This window comes from Emydura macquarii, unplaced genomic scaffold (genome assembly GCF_026122565.2).
Source record: "Emydura macquarii macquarii isolate MOO-44397 ecotype Brisbane River unplaced genomic scaffold, CSIRO-AGI_Emac_v2 contig_2676, whole genome shotgun sequence".
NCBI lineage: Eukaryota > Metazoa > Chordata > Testudines > Chelidae > Emydura > Emydura macquarii.
Window position 1 is genome coordinate 15206422 of NW_027132813.1, and position 18816 is coordinate 15225237.

The 18816-nt window shown below is 39.4% G+C and overlaps 1 protein-coding gene across 2 annotated transcripts in view; it reads right to left on the reverse strand.

The window, feature by feature from the left end:
- SPATA17 (spermatogenesis associated 17) overlaps positions 1-18816 on the reverse strand; it is a 155558-nt gene that overhangs the window by 37077 nt on the left and 99665 nt on the right. For both annotated transcript variants that reach the window (XM_067565404.1, XM_067565403.1), the window contains exon 9: positions 4324-4459. In XM_067565404.1, coding sequence (XP_067421505.1) covers positions 4324-4459 — 136 coding nt within the window. The remainder of the gene's footprint in view (positions 1-4323; positions 4460-18816) is intronic.

Below are 18816 nucleotides of genomic sequence, written 5' to 3' on the forward strand. Positions count from 1 at the left end.
CTACAACTCTCAGTGGAGCTGTACTGGTGGTGAATTACATATCCTGTTTTTCGTAGCATAGTCAAGGCCATAGCGATCAGAAACACTTTTAATTTGATATTTGATTAATGTAGGCTATACTCAAAAGATATTTCCCCTTGATAATATCTAATTATTTAATTATTTGTTGTTATTAATGGAATGAAACTGTTCAAAACAAACAGCTAGAAGGGTTGTTTTGCAGCAAGCTCATAATCATCAATTCATATATGTAGAAACCTTCCTAAAATTATATTAAGCTGGCCTGTTGAACTTGAAAGGCATATTTTATCCCAATCAATGCATAAAAGTAAAATTATCTATAACTAAGGCATGTTTCTCTGCTGTACAGTTCAGCTGTAATGATCCCCACACACTGCACTTGCACATCAATTATGATAATCATAATCACGGTCGTTAAGCTGAATGTTCATTATTATCAGGATGCTGGTGACAGCAGATTCAATCATCGGGTGCAATGGGCAGGCAGTCACAGTCCCACCCAAGTTTCTGCAGACAGCGTTGTGCCACATTAAGTCTATGATGTGTTCAACATCCCACTCCATTCCAAAAGCTGTAGACGGTAAAGGTCAACTTTATGTTCTGTGCAATATGCTTAGGTTCTCTAAATTAATTCTTCAGAGTACTGGATATTTTATGCTTTGTAGATAATAAAATTGTATTTAGGGCCAAAATGCATCTGCAAATAATGAAACAGTGCTGCTGCCATGTTGTAATTCACTTATAATAAGGCATATGAGGAAAGATTCTATCAACAAGGAACATCTTAAAATGTCACTTCCTGAATTTCGCAAACATGGAAAACATTAAATGTTTCCATTAAAGTCAGTTGTCTAAAATGCATATGCAAACTAATTCCAATTCTGATTAAAAGCTGTAGTTAGCATTTCTGCTTCAGTAAATATAAACACACAGGAGAGTTTGGACAACCAAAAATTTATAGTTAGTATATTTGATCCCCAGACTGTCCAACTACATGGAACCTATTATTATAGATTAAACTCGTGGTGATTAGTAGGTTATTCATATTAGAGCTGCACATATATAATATAAAAATGGACTAAGGTATTCCAAAGAATTTGCAAATAAATAAATAAATACAAATAAAAATAAAAAATAATACAGGCTTTAGAAGTGTGCTGTTAAAAAGAAGCCATAAATTATTCAACAGTTTTTACAAATATGGAAACCAAAATCAAGTAGTTATCACAATATTTCCCTTTATCTATTTATATGCTTTCAGTGAAAAATTTAAATGCAATGCTATTTTCCCCCTTAACTTGGTGATGTCTTTGTAATGTTCATAGAGGATAACAATTTTGAGATCATTACTGAGCAATAATAAAACATACTAAGTTCTCATATTCACTAACCGCTATTATTATGTTCTGAGAAAGGATATGCTATACCCCATCTTGTTTATCCAAGAGGAAATATAGTAAACCAATATTCACCCTAATTGTTTATTCTTGCCTCAACAGGATATCAAGTAGTTACGTCATCAGATTCTAATCTTTTTGCGATTTAAAAAAAGAATTGAACAGTATACACAAACCCATGTATAAGTCTGCGCAATCTATAGTTAAATATGATGTACTAATAAAACACAAGCAAGCTAACTTTTTAACATAATTTTGAACAGGCACGACATATTTTCCATTAGCACTTGAAGAGGTCATTGGTCATCAAGGTGATTTCTTGGAAGGACTTAGTATAACAATGTGTAGGCTTGCCATGTCATTGGTGATCACATTTCAAGAAAAATAGTATTTTTCCCTCTCCAATGCACTGCTACAGTGGTAGGCTAGGATGTGCATTTAGCCTGGCTATCATCCATTCAGAATGTCATATACATTGTGTTTATATACAAAGTTTGATACATTTCAAATAGGAAAATCAATTAAGTGCTAAGCAGGCGTAACAGATTCTGAGATGAAAGATCCATAGAGTTTTGACAGCATTATGGTGTTTGCCATTTTGTTAAGTGTCTTCCACAGTGTTTCCTGAGTATATGATTATCTTGTGTACAGTATAGTTCTGCACAACATAATCATATATCCAAGCAATAAATTTGTAGATCACTTAAAGTGGTGATTAAAAATAATGAGTTTCTCTTTTGAAGGTAGCGATTATGAAAATCTGATCTTGGGCCTTTTTTGATAGGCCCTCTTTCCCTAAAAAGTGGTGAGGAATGGAGTTTTTAGACTCTTTCCTGGTGATAATGACCAGTAAAAGCAGCAGGTAGGTCAAGAAACCATTCTTTTTTCCTATTAGCTCTCTGTTTGGGTAAGTGCCTCCTAATTGAAGCTTCATATTGATTTAGAATCAGTAGTTGGAAGGCTAGATGTCATATTGGGTTAATGGATATAGCTGTTCACCTCTAGAGATTTAGGGTGAAAATTGAAAAGATCACAAGTAAAAATGAGTTGGGTGGTCTCAGCTAAGTTTTTACCTTATATAACATATCATAAAACCTTACAGTTTGGTGTGGTTACCTGTCTCTGATCAAGAGATGTCTAGGTTTGTAAAAGGAGAATTGTTGCTGGTCTGACTTGAGGAATATCAGCAAAAAATGTTTAGAAAAGCTTTTATATAGCACTATGCCTATTAGCTCCAAACAATGCTGCCTGTCTCTCATTTTGTTTTAAATAAATCCAGACTTTTTTTTTTGTAAAAGAAGGTTCAATTATTGACCTATGTGCATTTAACTGCAATGCAATTTAATAAAAATAGTTATGTTAAAATACTGAAGTCTTATTCTGCTGATTGTAAAAGTTTAAAAAGTGGGAAAATAATTGCTTTTTGTTTATTAATGATATTAATTTCCAAATCAGACATCTGGTGGAAAACACTAAAACTAATATCGGCATGAAAAATCTTATTTAAAAAATCAAGCATTCCTTTTTCCTATTTACTCTCATCCTCATGTTCAGTACCAAACTGAAATGTTTGTGAGGATCACTGTTTTAAATCTGGAGAAAAGGAGGGGGAGAGAACAAGCATATCCTTAATGGAGTGGACTGAAGGTTAGCTAGCTGTAGTACTATCACTGTAGCTGTAGACAAAATAGGAATATGATTCTTTCTTTAGGGAAGCTTTACTGGAGTAGGGGGAGAAAAACAGTAAAAAAAAAAAATTTTGGGCTCTTGACACTTAGCAACATATTTACATATGAAACTTAGATTTTGTAGGCTTGGGTGTACACTTACTGGGAAAACATGTTTGAAAACTCCGATTAAACACATTACCACTGGTACTATTTAAAGAGATGATATGAACATTCAATACTGTGTTAGAACATTAAAAAAAACATTTTCTAATTCATTTTAATCCCATCCTCACTGACCCTCTAAGCTGTGTAAACGTCCAGAAAACCGATTATTTCAACCCAGAGTACAAAGAAGTCCCATTGACAGAATCAGGCCCTGGTTTATCAGGAATTGGTGTGTGATAACTCTTTTTTCTTTCATCTGCTTAAACCTAAGTCCACTGGGAAGTTACATATATTCAGACTCTTTTGCTTCCCAAAACTGACAAGAACTTACAAAAACAGCCAAGAAGCAATTGTTCGATTGTCTTTTTTCCATTTCATGCTTTGTGACTGATGCTGTACATGACTGAAGCTTTTAAACTGTTGACATCCTATCATGTACTGAATTCCTTTCACTGAACTTTATACATATATATACTGTTAAAAGATTTGAGAAACATCACATCGTATAGTATTAGGAATTAGAAAGACGAGATTTTTTTTAACAAATCAGACAATGATGAAAATATCTTCGCCCATTTTTAAAGCTGAACAGAAAATGGAAGAAGAAAAGCATTTGTTAAAATTTGTTTCCATTTTTTGTTGAGGTTTTCAGTTGTGTTCACTTATATGTGTTTCATATTTATTCGTCTACCATATCAAAAAGCAGTACTTAAAACAGGGCATCTTTTGCACATATTGAAAGTAATGTGGTATTTATCAGAAGCATGTTTTCCCCAATAACTTTAGATCCTTATCCCATAAAGTGCTAAGCACTTGCTGGGTGGTGCTGAGTGCCCTCAACGTTATTTGACTTCAAAGAGAGTTGAAGAAGCTCAGCATCTTGTAGAATCAGGCCTCTAAAGATCAAATCTATTATACTACTTGTTGAAGTCCTGAATCAATACCTATCAGAGTTATTGGAAGTGCTCCCATTGAATTCAATGAACTTTGGACCAGGCCCAATGCTTTCTGATTTTAATAAAATAGCTATCTAGATAACTATCACTTTACTTAATATTACAGTGACTCACCTTGTTTGTTACCCATTTTTCATGGTGTTCTTCTCGGAAATGTTTGATTCCATAACTCATTTGGCCGTATTTGCTTGATGTATGAATTAATGGGTCATAGTCCTGGTTTCTATGACATGAAGAAAATGGCAAAAATCTGAAAGATAAAACATTTGTATATTTATTATTACTCTACTGTGGCTGCAATAGATAGTATTTTAAATCAGAGGTATAAATGCTGTAAGAGATGAACAGAACATATATCCAGCAACCTTTCCACTAACTTGTTTATGTCCTCTTGGTATTGCCATAGACATAGAGCTAATGGATTTTTTCTTCCAGGCTCGTAACTTTTTTAATGAAGTGGTGCCACATTAGAGAATCGTACAGTTATGTTATGATGGAATGTAAGCTTTTACATGAAGATGTTAATTTGATTCATTTGCATAACCAGGTGATTCCTTGGATATTTACCAACCACAAAATTTAAACTAGTTTATTTTAGAAATTACATCCCAAACCCAAAGTGCCCAATTCAGCTACTTTGACACACTCTGAGCAGTAACATGCTATACTAATAGTCTAATTGATCACAATATATTTGTAGACCACAGATTAAAAAATATCTTTTACTTTTAAGAAAATCACCAATGGTATACCTTAATCACAAGATTTCTTAATATGTATTGAACTGTAATAATTAAGGGCATAATTCTGCAACCATTAATCATATTGATGGGGACTCTGGTACGGGAGCCATGCTGCCAGTGCCTGGGGCTGCAAGGGGCACAAGTCTGACATGGAGGGAGAAGGCTTTAATATAGATGGCCCTAACTTCCCACACTTGCAGATTTTCTGGACAGGTCCCACAGTCTGTTGCCCAGAGTGATGTGGGAAGAGTCTGTAAGTCTCATAAAGAGTCTCATAAAGATTTCCTATTCCTTAGCCCCCAACCATACATTTCTTCATAGGAGCAGATGATCTGGTTCAGATTTATCACATTTTAATATAGATTAAAATCTTGTGAATGACATATGCCTTTAAAGGTGTTCTAAAAAGCAACAGGTTTTATCCTATGATTTACAAATACATTTCAAATGTGTGAGGTAGCTAAATGACTAGATTGCTAGAATTAAAAGTATGTGTTTCAAACATTTGGAACATTATTTTCAGTGGGTCCCCAATAGTTGGGTATTGCCCTTCACAGATCCAGTGCTGTTGTGCCTTAATCTTCTGGCTATTGTAAACTTGAGTCCTACTCCTTCCTGGGTGTCAGAGTCCAAAACAAAAAAAAGGAAAGTAGTGAACCTATAAATCAGGATTGTCCATGGATTCGTCAGCAGGTCTCTGTCCTACTGCTCCAGGCCTTTTTCTGTGACCCTAGCTAGCTCCTTTTTATTAGTCTTCCTGGGTCTTTTAATTCCATCCACTAAATGACTCATCCATAAACTAAATTGCCTCAGACTCTGGGCTGGAACCAGGCATCCTTCATGGAGGAAGGAAGCCTGGTTCCAGCAGAGCTCTGCTCTCCTTACTGGTCAGCTGTGAACTGGGCTAGGTCTCCTTTTAACTCCGCACTCCACTCCTGACATTGGCTAAAGATGTATGAGGTGAGGTAAGCTGGGTCCGCAGGCTTTCCTTAGACCTCTCGTTGCAAGGGTGGGGCTAGTCTGACCCTCTCCTTTGCCCTCCTCTTCAGGATCCTGCTTGGGCTTCTTCCCTTCCCTGCCAGCTCCCCTCAATCCTTAAACAAAAAGTCTGCATTTCAATCATCAGTCCCAGCCCTGTGCTGCATCTGGTTTGAGAATGGCTAGAGGGGTTGGTGTCTTTCGTGGTCCATGAACAGAATTAACTTAATGCCTATGAGGTAATATCTGAGTGCCTCCATGACACATTTTACAACTAAGCCCTCTTTTTCTCTTATGGGGAGTGGGCTTTTTCTCTTGGGAACAATTTTTGGCTTAGGTTGAGGATAGGATATGTCCTGCTGTTGATTGACTGGCACAAGACTGCTTCCAACCCAACTTCAGAGGAATCAGTCTTTAGAAGAAATTCCTTCATGAAATCTGGACTCTATCAGGTGAGCTCTCTGCAGAGGTGAGCCTTTAGGGTCTGAAAGACTTTCTCACAGCTTTCCATTTTTCAAGAAATCCAGTGGATCTTTTTTGAGCAAATCAGTGAGGGGGACCACAATGGGTAAGAATCCCAGTAAAAACTGGCATAAGTATCCTGTGGTTCCCAGAAATGTGCTTATTTGAAGTCATAGTGGGGCATGTCCTTAAGGCCTGGACCTTGTCCCCCATAGGTCATACCTGGCCCTTCCCCAAGGTATACGTCAGGTAGGTATCTCATCTTTGCATATGCTGAATGTGTGGGGTTTGGCATCAGTCTGGTCTCTTCAAGGCAATGGAGTACAGCAGCTATCTGCTTCAGGTGGTCCTCCCAGTTCCAGCTATTGATCATAACATCATTGTAGTGGTGGCACAACTTCTATGGGGCTGGAGAACTTAATCCATTAACCACTGAAAAGTTGCTGGAGTCTTTTGTAAGTCAAATGGCATAGTCCCAAACTGATAAAACCAAAGGGAATGGCAAAGCACGTTTTTTCTCAAGACTTTGGCATGAGTGGAACTTGCCAGTATCCTTTGGTTGGATCCAGGGTGGTAATATTTGGCCCAGCTGGTCTAGCAGCTTGTGAACACATGGCATAGGTTATTGTAATGAAGTGACGTGGCCTTCCTCCGAAGCCGACACTGAGGAGCCTACCCACGCCACCTGGTGGGCAGACCAGGGTATGGCACAATCCACCCACCAGAAGTGCAGGGGCGGAACAAGAAGAGGAAATTTAAAAGCCGGGCCCTGTAGCTCAGTCAGAGGAGAGCTGCTGGAGGAGGAGGACATATCTTGCTCACTGATGGAGCAGAAGCCTGGCAAAGACTCTGGCTGCACCGAAGACTTGCCTGACCTGCCAGAGCTGCTTGACAACCCAGATGCCGAGGAGCTACTGTGACTGCCACTGGCAATGTACCCCAAGGAAGCAAATGACAACCCTTGGAGACAAGCACATTGTAAAGGGAGTGGAAGAAGTAGCCCAGGGGTAGCCAACCTCAGTCCGGCTGTGCTTGTGCCTGAGCACCGGTTGGCATGTTTTGGCTGATAGGGCCCTGGTCTGGGACACGATGGAGTCGGGAGAACCCGCATCCTCCTCCCCCGTTGCCACCCCATTCCTGGGATGGCAGCCTCACCTTGGCCTGTGAAACCTTGGTGTTGGTCGATTCCTTTGTCTGCGAGCCCTAGAATGTGCTGGTGACTGACCCCTTTGCCTGAGAGCCTGAGACTGTATTGATGCTCCCCTTGACCTGAGTTCTGAGACTGTACTGCTTGCTGTTCTGCCCTGCCAGAGGGCCTGGGCACATAGACTCTAGAGGGACTGCCGGCTGCAGGCAAGCCTGTTTGCTGCCCTGCCCTGCCATAGGGTCTGGCTATAGACTGCTTGCCTGCCCCGCCATGCCTGAGGACCTGGGTTATAGACTGTTTGCCTGCCCAGCCTAAGGGCCAGGAACTATAGACTGTTTGTTGCCCAACCCTACACAAGGGCCTGGGTTTATAGATTTCTGAAGGACTGCCTGGTTACAGACCAGCCCCCTAACTGCTGGCTGTCTCACCCTATCTGAAGGGCAGGGCACCTAAACTGACATGAGTCCCCACATCTTTGTCTCCGGGGACTTTCCATACTACAGATTACGAAGATGTGTGGCCTCCCTCCAAGGCCGATGCCGAGAGAGGAATCCTGATCTGTTACAGTTAAGCATCAACTTTTGATGTGGCATTGATTTTTCTAAAGTCAATGCAAAATCAGGTGGTCCTTTCTGGCTTAGGGAGCCATACAATTGGATTTCTCCAGTTGCTATAGGATTCCAAAATCCCTTCGTTATTGGTATTTACTGATTTTTTCTTGAAAAATTCCTAGATTTTTCATGGAACTACTGGGTGGGGGGGATTTTTTTCTAAGGTTTGAGGGGGTGTGGTAGTTGTTGTTGGATTTTTGTTTATTTTCTAAGTCCTGACCTGCTCCCCTCCACAGGTGCTAGATTGTGCCCGAGTTCAACATCAAATTTGTAACTACGTTGTCTCAGTGGTGCCCCTTTGTCTCCTGGCAGAGCATTGTTTATCCTGCTGCAGGCCTCAGATGGTCAGGTGTCACTCCTTACAAGTCTGGTCTCATGGTGCCCTACTCTTCTGGCTATGGAATACTTGAGTCCTACCTCTTCTGAGGCTTTAGAGTTCAAACAAAAAAGGGAAAACTGAACCTAAAAATCAAGGTCGTTTGTGCATTCATCACCAGGACTCTGGACTAATCTCTGTGTGGCTTGTTCCTTTTGTTTGGGGCCTAGTCGTCCTATCCTCTAAATGGCTCTTTAGATAGCAAGCTGCCTCAGGCTATGGGCTGGAACCAGGCTTCTCTCATTGAGGAAGTGGCAGAGTTCTGCTCTCCTTACCACTCACCCATCACATGGGGATAAAATGATTACTTCTAGATGGGATTTTAAAAATCATTTATTGGGGAAATCAATATTTTAACAACTGTATACTTTATCAATGAACCTTCCATCCACTCTCCCCTTCAGAAAAATAAAATCTTTGAGTATCTCACCAGTATCATCAATTTATTCCATCCAGTATCTCAACTAAATGTTATATAAAATTAACAAAACAAAAACACAGAGGTAACAAAGCTTTAAATAATACCAAGCTAGAGAAGCATGTATACACTCATGGGACAGGTGGCTCTCATATAAGACAGATTATGGTACTTGTAATGCTAATTTGCACATGGGATGGACATCACACGCACAAAAAATTAATGTGGCCCCAGTGTCCCAGAGTATACACAGAAGGTGCTGAGAGCCGGCTGCTCCACTTACAGTTTTTTATCACTTCTGAATTGCATTTTAATAGTACATTTTTCTTTTGTTCAGACATGAAAGAAAATTGGCTTTCTCAGGGGATTGGATGGCTGAGAAGACAAGGCTAGCAGTTTAGGGATTTGCCCATATATGCATGGAATTTAGTTTAGTCATAACATTAATAATTCAATATGAATATAGTGTTTGTAAAGCCTATATACTAACCAGATTAAAAATTTTTGTAAAATACTATTTATTGAGAAAAGTGGAAGATAAACTAAATGAAAACAATGATCACAGTTTACTATCTTAAGTTATAACCCTGTATACAGATCTTTTAAAAGATCATGGTTTTAATTTAGATCGCTGTTCAACCCTGCCTTTTTTTTTGCAAATAGTCTCTCAGAATAACCCATATTCTATGTATCTTTATTTAGAGATCAAACAATATTCTGATTATGTAAGAAATGATACACAATAGAAGATGTATGTGTTTTAGTATCATAAATGCATATTTCATGTGCTGTGTTCTACTGGATACCTTCAACCAGACAAGTGCATATATTGTTGTGTGTGACATTAATGGCACACTCTGGATTATGTCTGTGTACTTGGAAATGTTTAATAAAATATTATTTATTATTTAATAATAATATTTGAGTAATAATAGATACTTAAAATTGTAGATAGATAGAATGGGATAAAATAGACTGTTGCTTTCATTATGTCCCCAATTCTGTAGTCAGATCCATGTGGGTGGCTCCTTACTCCTACGTCGGTCAGAATGCAGGATGACCTATATTTGCAAAATTGAAGTCCTCCTACACCTATCAAGAATCTCTGATAGTCAATGTATATTCATTTCAATAAAGAATGTGTTTTAAAATATATTAGTATTAAAATAGAATAGAATAGCTAAAGTATATCATGGGAATGATACAAAAAGATATTTTACCTCCATAGCAGAACTTCAGAACAAAAAAGCATTGTAGCTTCATGTATACTCTTAATATAGTCTCTCTCAAAATTAGCAATATATATTCTGAATTTGGTAAGAAAGGGAAGGGGTTAGAGAAGAGAAAGAAAACATACAGAGAAAATTAAATCCAGACAGAGATAAATCTATATTAGTTAACTGCACAAGTGTAGACTTAATAGGTCTACTCAAGAAAAGGTCTGAAGAGCTCATTCCAGCAAATTTCTTACATCTGGGTCTCATCCTCCTAGTGTGACTAAGGTGGAACTACACAAGCTCTTGAAGGTTTCATGTGCTCCATGTTGCTGACTGAGTGAGAACTGAAGGCTCTCCAAATTAAAGGCAATAATTAAAAATGAAATATTATTGCCACAAAAACTCAACTAAGAGTTGGCTCACAAAAGAAACAAAAACTCTAGGGAGGGTGGGAGAGTTTTGACCAAAATATTTGCCCTCCTAGATGCAGAATCCTAGCAATGATACTTTGTAAATGCACTGAGTATCAGATTGCTGACTTGCAGAGATGGCTTTGACTGTCTCATTAGTATCAAAAGCTATCCACACTTGGTGTTGCGTCGAGTCTATGCTGTGACATAGATCATGGGGTTTTTGTTTGTTTGTGTTTCGCAATCTTACCCTAGAGAGGAGAGTTGAGTAGGATAGAGGCCTTCTTCCATAGCACAGCCAGACCTTTGGTCGTATACCCTGGTAATCTATGACTCTGAGTGCTGCAGCCACAGATTGACTATCCTCATGTCCAGATAAATGCCAGCACTGTAGTGCAGAGTGACAGAGTGGCCAGTCTACACTCTAGCTGATGGGGCCTTAACTTCCAAGCTCTCATGTGGAGGTGAGGGGGTATCCCCAGAGAGGATTTTTGTATTAACTGTCTTTGATGCACATTTAGCTTTGAGGCACCCTTTTCAGCAGCCAATACAAAATAGGGTGAAAGAGTATGGGAATGGGCCTCACTGAACACGGGCAATCCTGTCCCTGGTAACTATCAGGGGTGCACCTATAGCTTCCTGAAGATGTCCTAGCCAACTTCTGTAAACATTTCTTTTCTTTCTCCCTTCATCCATTCTCTCCTGCTCCTCCCTACACTCTCTGCCTAGTTTCCCCATCCTCCCTCCACATATTCTCTCCTTTTTTCCACTTCTTCACCCTTTTTCTTCATTCCTTCTAGTCTCTCCCACTCCCTTATCTCTCTCAGTGGAGCAGCAGAAGATGGAAGAAAAGCCTTCTGGATCAAGTGGATTTTCCAGCTGGGATGACAGGGATGACATCTATAGCAGGATGCTGATTAGGGACTGACTCTGATGGCAATTTGAGAGAGAGAGAGAGAGAGAGAGAAGGAAAGCTTCCTGGGCAGAAGCAAGTGGAATACAGGCTCGGCAGGTGTGCCATTGTCTGCTGAGAAGCAGTCTCAGTTCTGTGTGGTGTCTGCCAACAGGGGCACAGCTCAGAGGCATTCACTTTTTCTTGTGTTTACACAGAAGCAGTAGTGATCCTGCAGTCCATTCTCTGGATCTGCCTGTAACAGAGTAACTTGCTCTGTGGGCTAAATATCCTGGAGGCTAAGCCAACCCTGATTACAGGATGGGCTTCTCCTGGGAGGAATCAGGTAGAAGAGCTGATTATGCTTTATAAAAGGAACCAGATAGACATGCTGAGATGACCCAGCTGGGGAAAGGCTGGAAGGAAGAGACTGCATGGAGCAAGCAAGGCTCCTGCAGGGCCGAGTAAGCAGGGAGAAAAGCTCTCCAGGCATGAAGGCCTGGGAAGGACCCTAACTACAACAAGGCAAAAAATGAGGAACGCTCTTTAGGCTGGGAGAGATCCTGAATAACCAGGGAAGAGAGTGGCTGAAGAAGAGTCCCAGACAGGGTAGAAGTTTTTGTTTCAGTTAAAGACAATTTTGAATTTTAATTTGGACAGCTGTGACTCTGGAATGGACTAAGGACTGAGACCTGGCCAGAGGGCCAAGTTACCTGACAGAGAAACCATCACAGAAGTGACCAGTGATAGGGGCTGTGACCTCATGCCTGGCTACGAGCGGGTTTATCATGGTGAGTGGACTCTGTGGACTGCCCAACAGGCAAATGCCCAGTAACCTGGCAGCAACAGAATCTGGGACTGTACTCTGATGCCAGATACCCTTCATGCTTTTTCCATACTTCCAAGAAGGGTCTGATGTACTTCTACATCTACTGGAGGAAGCTATCTTGTCATGACATTGCATAATGATACATTAAGAACAGAGAATGACATAGGATTTTCATGCTTACCTTAGCTTCCTTTCTTTTATAATTTCTAGTAAAACATTTAATATTACTTTAATGAATATTTTTGTGCTTTAATGATAGAAAAGCTGCCAAAATCTTACCTATAGCTATGTGAACAGAACTGCTATAATTTTACCTAAACAAGTTCTATGCACTAGTGATTCTACCTCTTGTCTTCTTGTTCCAATTCAGATAAAACAGAATGATCTGTCAGTCTAAAGAAGTCCATGAACAATTAGCTCCACACAAACTGTACAATACCATCTGGCACATATGAATTAATGATTTTTTTATAAAGAACTTCATGAATTTTCAGTTTTCAAAGTTAGGGCCAAATCTGAAGTTATTCCTCCACCCCATCTAGATGTGCCTCTTTGGGACACTGAGTGCTATTGCCAGTGTTAGCACCCCCTTCTGCTTTTCTCTCAGGGAAAGCAAGAAGCTCTGTCGCTGTTCCTATTTTAGCATAACTGTGCTGGGGCATCCATAATTTGTCCCATAATGAATTCATGTTAAAAGAAGCTGTATTTACGACATAAAGACAGGATAATCCACTTGATGCATCTAGTCTGGTTACATCCAATGTGATATTATTTGATAAGTAACTTCTTCAGAATTCATTATTTAAAACACTGTATGAAATGGTACACTAAGTATGTGTCCAATTGACAGCTGTACTTATCGTATAAATTATTTTGTATTCTGATGTCAGTAAATCCAGGAATCCTCTGGTCATTTTTGTTTAATCCAGGTCTGCAATGGAGTAAGGTAGCAGAAAAAAGAATAGCCTCATTCTTGTATGAAGCAAAAGTAACAGAGATCTCTTTTGCAGACAAATTCTAGAACTTCTTAATTATACACAGACTTATTATCTGCATCCCCAGTGTTATAAAGTACCAGAACTTCATTAGAAAAATTAAGATAGAAAAATGAAGGCACCACTTTGTAAATTTCCACTGGAAATTAGCTGGAAGAAGCAGAGGAATACTGGATCAAAAGAGGGTAATCATGCTTAACTGTGCCCTAGAGCACCCGCATGTATAATACGATTTGCACAGTAACTACCTCTCCTATTACAGCTTGTTTGGAGTATTCTGTGTTAATGGGGTTAGCTAATTTAGTATTTTAACTTAAAAAGACTCTGCTGATTAATAAATGTTGCACACTGTGCTAGTAATTAAAATAAATGGAAGAGTTACAAATAGAAGTTGAATTGTTAAGGAAACATTATCTGAAAATATATGATAATCCCTGTTTATCATAATACAATAACAGTCCAGAAAATATGCAAATTGCTAAAGTTGCAAAGCATATGAAAAACTAGACATAATTTGAAAAAAGTTTTTAGATGTGTAAGATCTGTATGACATAAAATGCAATGGCTATTTTCATTGTAACTAACTCAGAAATACAGTGAACTGTATCATCCAGACATAAGACATTAAAATATTTTATTTAAGAAAAAATCCTTCTCAAGCATTTAGCTGAATGCAAAATAACGTGTTTTCTAAATTTTGTTTCCGTTCATTCTGGGCCAACTCCTGAACCTCATACTCTGGAGGCACAGGGCCTGTTTAGGTGACAAACTTCTTCATAATCTTTCCCAAAAAGAGAGGTTAAACAGAAGTTGGTAGTTGGACAAGATGTTCACTTTGAAAGTTCTTTTGGGAAAAATGTAATCGATAAAATTTAATACTCAGAAGAACAGAAGGAATCTATCCTCTTGGAATGAGTATTAACCATCTCCCTTAAAAGCAGACCAGAACAAGCCACTGATGTTCACTGTTCAGGAAAGACATGAATCTGGTTCATATATAGTGGAGTTTGAGTCCACCAAATACTCCTAGATGTTGGTAAGAGAGACACTCAGAACTCAGCAAAGTGAGATGGAATGCTTTGAGCAAAAGGTGTGGAGAGGAGTGGTCAGTGGGGATTAATTTTTCTTATGTGACAGAACATGCTCATCTCTTGGGATAGAAAATTAAATAACAGATTATCTAAGGTATTTATCCGACCACCATTGCTGTGGTATCTCAGTGTTTAACAATCTTTATTGCAGCTATTCTCATAAACCCCCCCTGAGGTAAGGAAGTACAACACTCCCCATTTTACAGATGAGGAACTGAGATGCATGGAGCCTTAATGACTTGCTTAAAGTCACAGGAAGTCTAGGATGGGTGAGGAAACTGAAATCTGGTTTCCCAAGCCTTAGGCTAGCACTCTAATCACTGGACTGTCTTTGCCCTCTCTTGTAAAACTGTTTCTTTATTTATAAATTGCAATTAATTCTGGAGGATTCTGTGAACTTTAAAACAACCCTTAAGGGGGGCCCCTTTGGGGCATTAGGCACGTGAATTGAGACATTTCAGAAAAGTTACAGAAACAATTTATTTCTGTCCTTTAGAGAATTACATCTGTAATATTCCTCTGAAGGTACGGCCCAAGAGCTCATCATTCTTGGGCCGATGTTGCTGCGTGTAACAAAGAGAACTTTACATGTTCAGTGTTCTAAATCTATTGGTTCCAGCAAATAGTGTTTTATGCCAGCCACTAGTCTGTAATGTGAGTACCCCCTGGTACTCAAATTTCCAATTCCTAACCAAGTGGAAAGTAAAATCACTCTCTCTCTATAAAAAGGAATGGCATTATTGCGGAGGGTAGAGGAGAGAGGGAGGAAGAGAGGAAGACTTCAACTCTGTGGGGAGATGTGTGGGTGAGTGGACACTTTTGAGATGTATCACTTCAGAGAACAGTTATCAAGCAAGTAATTCTTATTGGGATAGATACTCCAGTTATTTCATCACTACAATGTGAACAGATTACAGTGTTAACTGACCAGCATAGAATTTCTTTGGCACAGGGTAAGGTTCTATTGGCTTGAGTCTGATGGAGGCATTAAAGCCAACTCCAACATATAGAGATGAAGCACTGTTCTGGGGGTGTGGAGGGGACACAACAGAGCTGAGTGCCACTATGCTTATTCTCTACTAGTGCAAGTCCTTTAAGGACCTTATACCAGTGCCATGACAGAAGACTCTTAGCTGCTCTAACTTCTGTCATAGCTGAGCAGCACAGATTAGGGAGCTGATATTAATTCCTGTGGCTCATGTTCTCATCTGCATCAGAACACTGCTTGGATACAGTGGACAGCTGAGCATTCTGTTTTTAAGGAGCATATCTCAACTGTTTTCTATTCTTGAAGAGTGAAATGCTTCAGAAACAAGAAACAGCAATAGTTTAAAAATGAAAGATAGATTTATCCTGAGCTATAATGTTTTGGATTATTTGAGTGGGAGGATAATATATGTTCGCCCATTTTAAAGTTGGATATAAATAGATACAGGCAGAGCCCTGTGTACTGTGAGATTATGCAGCCACACAAATAGAATTCCACTCTTGAATGTCGCCTGCCTGGGTGTGAGACAGATCAGGAACATCCCTGACATCTTATATTTTATTTTCTGAGGCTCTAGCAGTTAGGCACAAGCCCCTCCCCTGTGTTCCATTTCAACTGCTGCTTGCTGCCTCAGCTCTCTCAGAGCCTTCTCAGTCAGTTCCTGAATGTAAGAACTCACTTACAAATGCAAATTCTACATAATTTCAAATGTAAAAGTATCCACTTGAAGCAACATATTATCTTTGAAAAGAAACCTTTTTCTTTTCTAAGGAAAGGGAAGGGGGAATCCTGAGTGATATCTTCAGAGGGTAATTATAGGTAAGTAATTTTACCTTCTTTAAAAATACTACACACACACAGGTTTCCCATTCTCGGAAAGTAAAAACTTGAGGTATGTCTCACCTTACACAAAAATAAGCATTGCCAATAAATGTCTTATATCTCTTCTTTCTGATGTTTTTCTTTCCAAAAATGATGAGTAATTCTCTTAATAAACACCCAGATGCAGAAATACAGTATCAAAGTACTCAACTACATAGAAATATACAGAAATTTGTCAGCTCATAAAAGACATTCCAGATAATAAGCCATCAGGAAAGTCTGAGTAAACTCTCTCTTGACTCCTCCCTTGAGGCAAGTATTCCACAACAGTGGCTGCAACCTTAGCAGTGAGTGTTAGTCCTGATGACGGTGTGAAGGTGTGTCATCCCCTTTGCAAAGATACTGATGTGATCCTTGCATCGGTAGTTGAATTTGGTGTACAAACTAAGCAGTCACAGAATGGATACATTATGTACAATTCTTCCTCCTGTGTTGTTGAGGATTCTGAACACCACTGGCATTAGGACACTGCTTCTGTGCATTAGGATTGTCATTACATTTTTTCTTATACACAATCTGAAGAAAGACAACTGACTAATATCTGTTAGAGTTGAAGACTCAGCTTTGGACAGCTCAAGGCCATGACCTTCATACTGGATTTATGATAATTATTAGAAGAGGCTGTGAGATCTTTATCCAGGACCTGACTCCTCATGACTCCTGATTAAACATGGTGACATCTATGACTAGTGCTACCCCATAAGCACAAGATGCAGTAGGTACATCTACACAGCCAGTGACAGTGAGCCTCCCAGCCCACATCGACTGACTCAGGCTGGTGGGTCTATCTCTCTAAAAATAGCGGTGTAAATAACACTTTGAAGATGCATTTTGGGCTCTGAAGCCCACCCTAATCCTTAGCCTTCAAAGCCTGAGCACCAGTCAAAGCCACAATTTCAAAGCACTATCTATACAGCTATTTTTAGAGTGCTTGAGTCTGTCAATGGGGAGTCCCACTACTGTGGGCTCTGTTGACATATCAGTCATGCCAGTAAGCGAAGAGCATGATTCAATTTTTAAAAAGCTAAGTGAGATAACATCTTTATTGTCTTCCAACGGCTTCCAGATCTAATTGGCAGAAGTTAGTAGAAAAAAGCTGTGTTTTTCTAACTGCTAGCCCTGCAAACTTAAGGTGGGATCTTAATATCAAGATGGTTTCTTTACTTATTCCACATCATCTCGTGTCTTTCAAGCAAAATCTGGAACTCAGTTATACCTGTTCAACCCCACTGTCTTCATATTAAGCCCTCCATTATAGGGCAGAAGAGGATGTATATATATGTATATGAGGATGGAATTCGGCCTTGTAATTTCAGTAGAGATCCTGGAATGGGGTTTTTTACTTTTTGTATAAAATTAATTATTACATAAATTAATTGAAACTTACTTAACAAAGGGTCAAGGTTACTTAACAAAAGGTCCCTAAAAGAGACAAAATCCAAGTAAGAAAACAACTTTTACTTGTAATCTGAACTAACCTGTGTAGGCTATACCATACAAAATAAGTAAGAAGTACTAACATCTTATTTTTTGTTACTAAAAATCAACCAAATAGAACATGGTCTAAATACATATAGGGAGCAGAACTCCTGACTAAGAAGATGCCATTTTTAAAGTCACTGTTAAGATTAAAATAGAAAAAGAAAAAAAAAAAAAAAAGGACTGAGGGAAAAGAACATGACAACTACATTTGTTTAACACAAAAGCCAAAATCTATTGATGTAATAGAGTTCAGAGCTCAGAGTCCCAACACATCAGTTGATAAAAAAGACGTCATGTGGTGGTGAAACTGGAACAAGAGCTCTAGACTGCAGGTTTTCAGAAGGTTTCACTAGAAACTAGTAGGGATTGCAAAGCACAAACCCTTAATGTGTCAATGGGTACAGTATGAACCCTAAAACAGATGATTCACCACACTTTTTTTTTTAAACTGGGGGCCTAAAGCATTGTCAAGGCTATGTCTATACTCATGGCAGCACAGTCAGTGCTGCCCGATCAATTCACCGGGATTGATTGAGCAGACGTGGAGACCCACTCAATCGACCCAAAAAACGACGCTGCTAATCCACACCTGCCAAGAGGAGTAACGCTGTGTCATTGGGAGGGCATTTCCTGTCGGCGCAGTGAAGTGAAGATGCCGCGGTAAGTAGAAGTTAGGAAGTCGACAAGAGATACGCAAGCCACTCTACGACTATGTCTACACTTGCCACAAAATTCTGCGGCAGTTGACGAGAGATATGCAAGCTACATAGAGTAGCTTGTGGATCTCCCACTGACTTCCTAACTTCTCCTTACAGCGACGTCTTCACTTAGCTGCACCAACGGGAAATGCCCTCCCGTTGATTCAACGTTACTCTTCTTGGCGAGGATGGATTAGCAGCATCGATTTCCAGGTCGATTGAGCGGGTCTCCACTTCCACTCAATCGATCCTGGTGAATCGATCGGCCGGTGCCGACTGTGCTGCTGTGAATATAGGCATAGCCTACATAGCTTGCATATCTCCAATTGACTGCCGCCAAATTTCACGGCAAGTGTAGACATAGTCGAAGAAGAGTGAACTCAAGGGA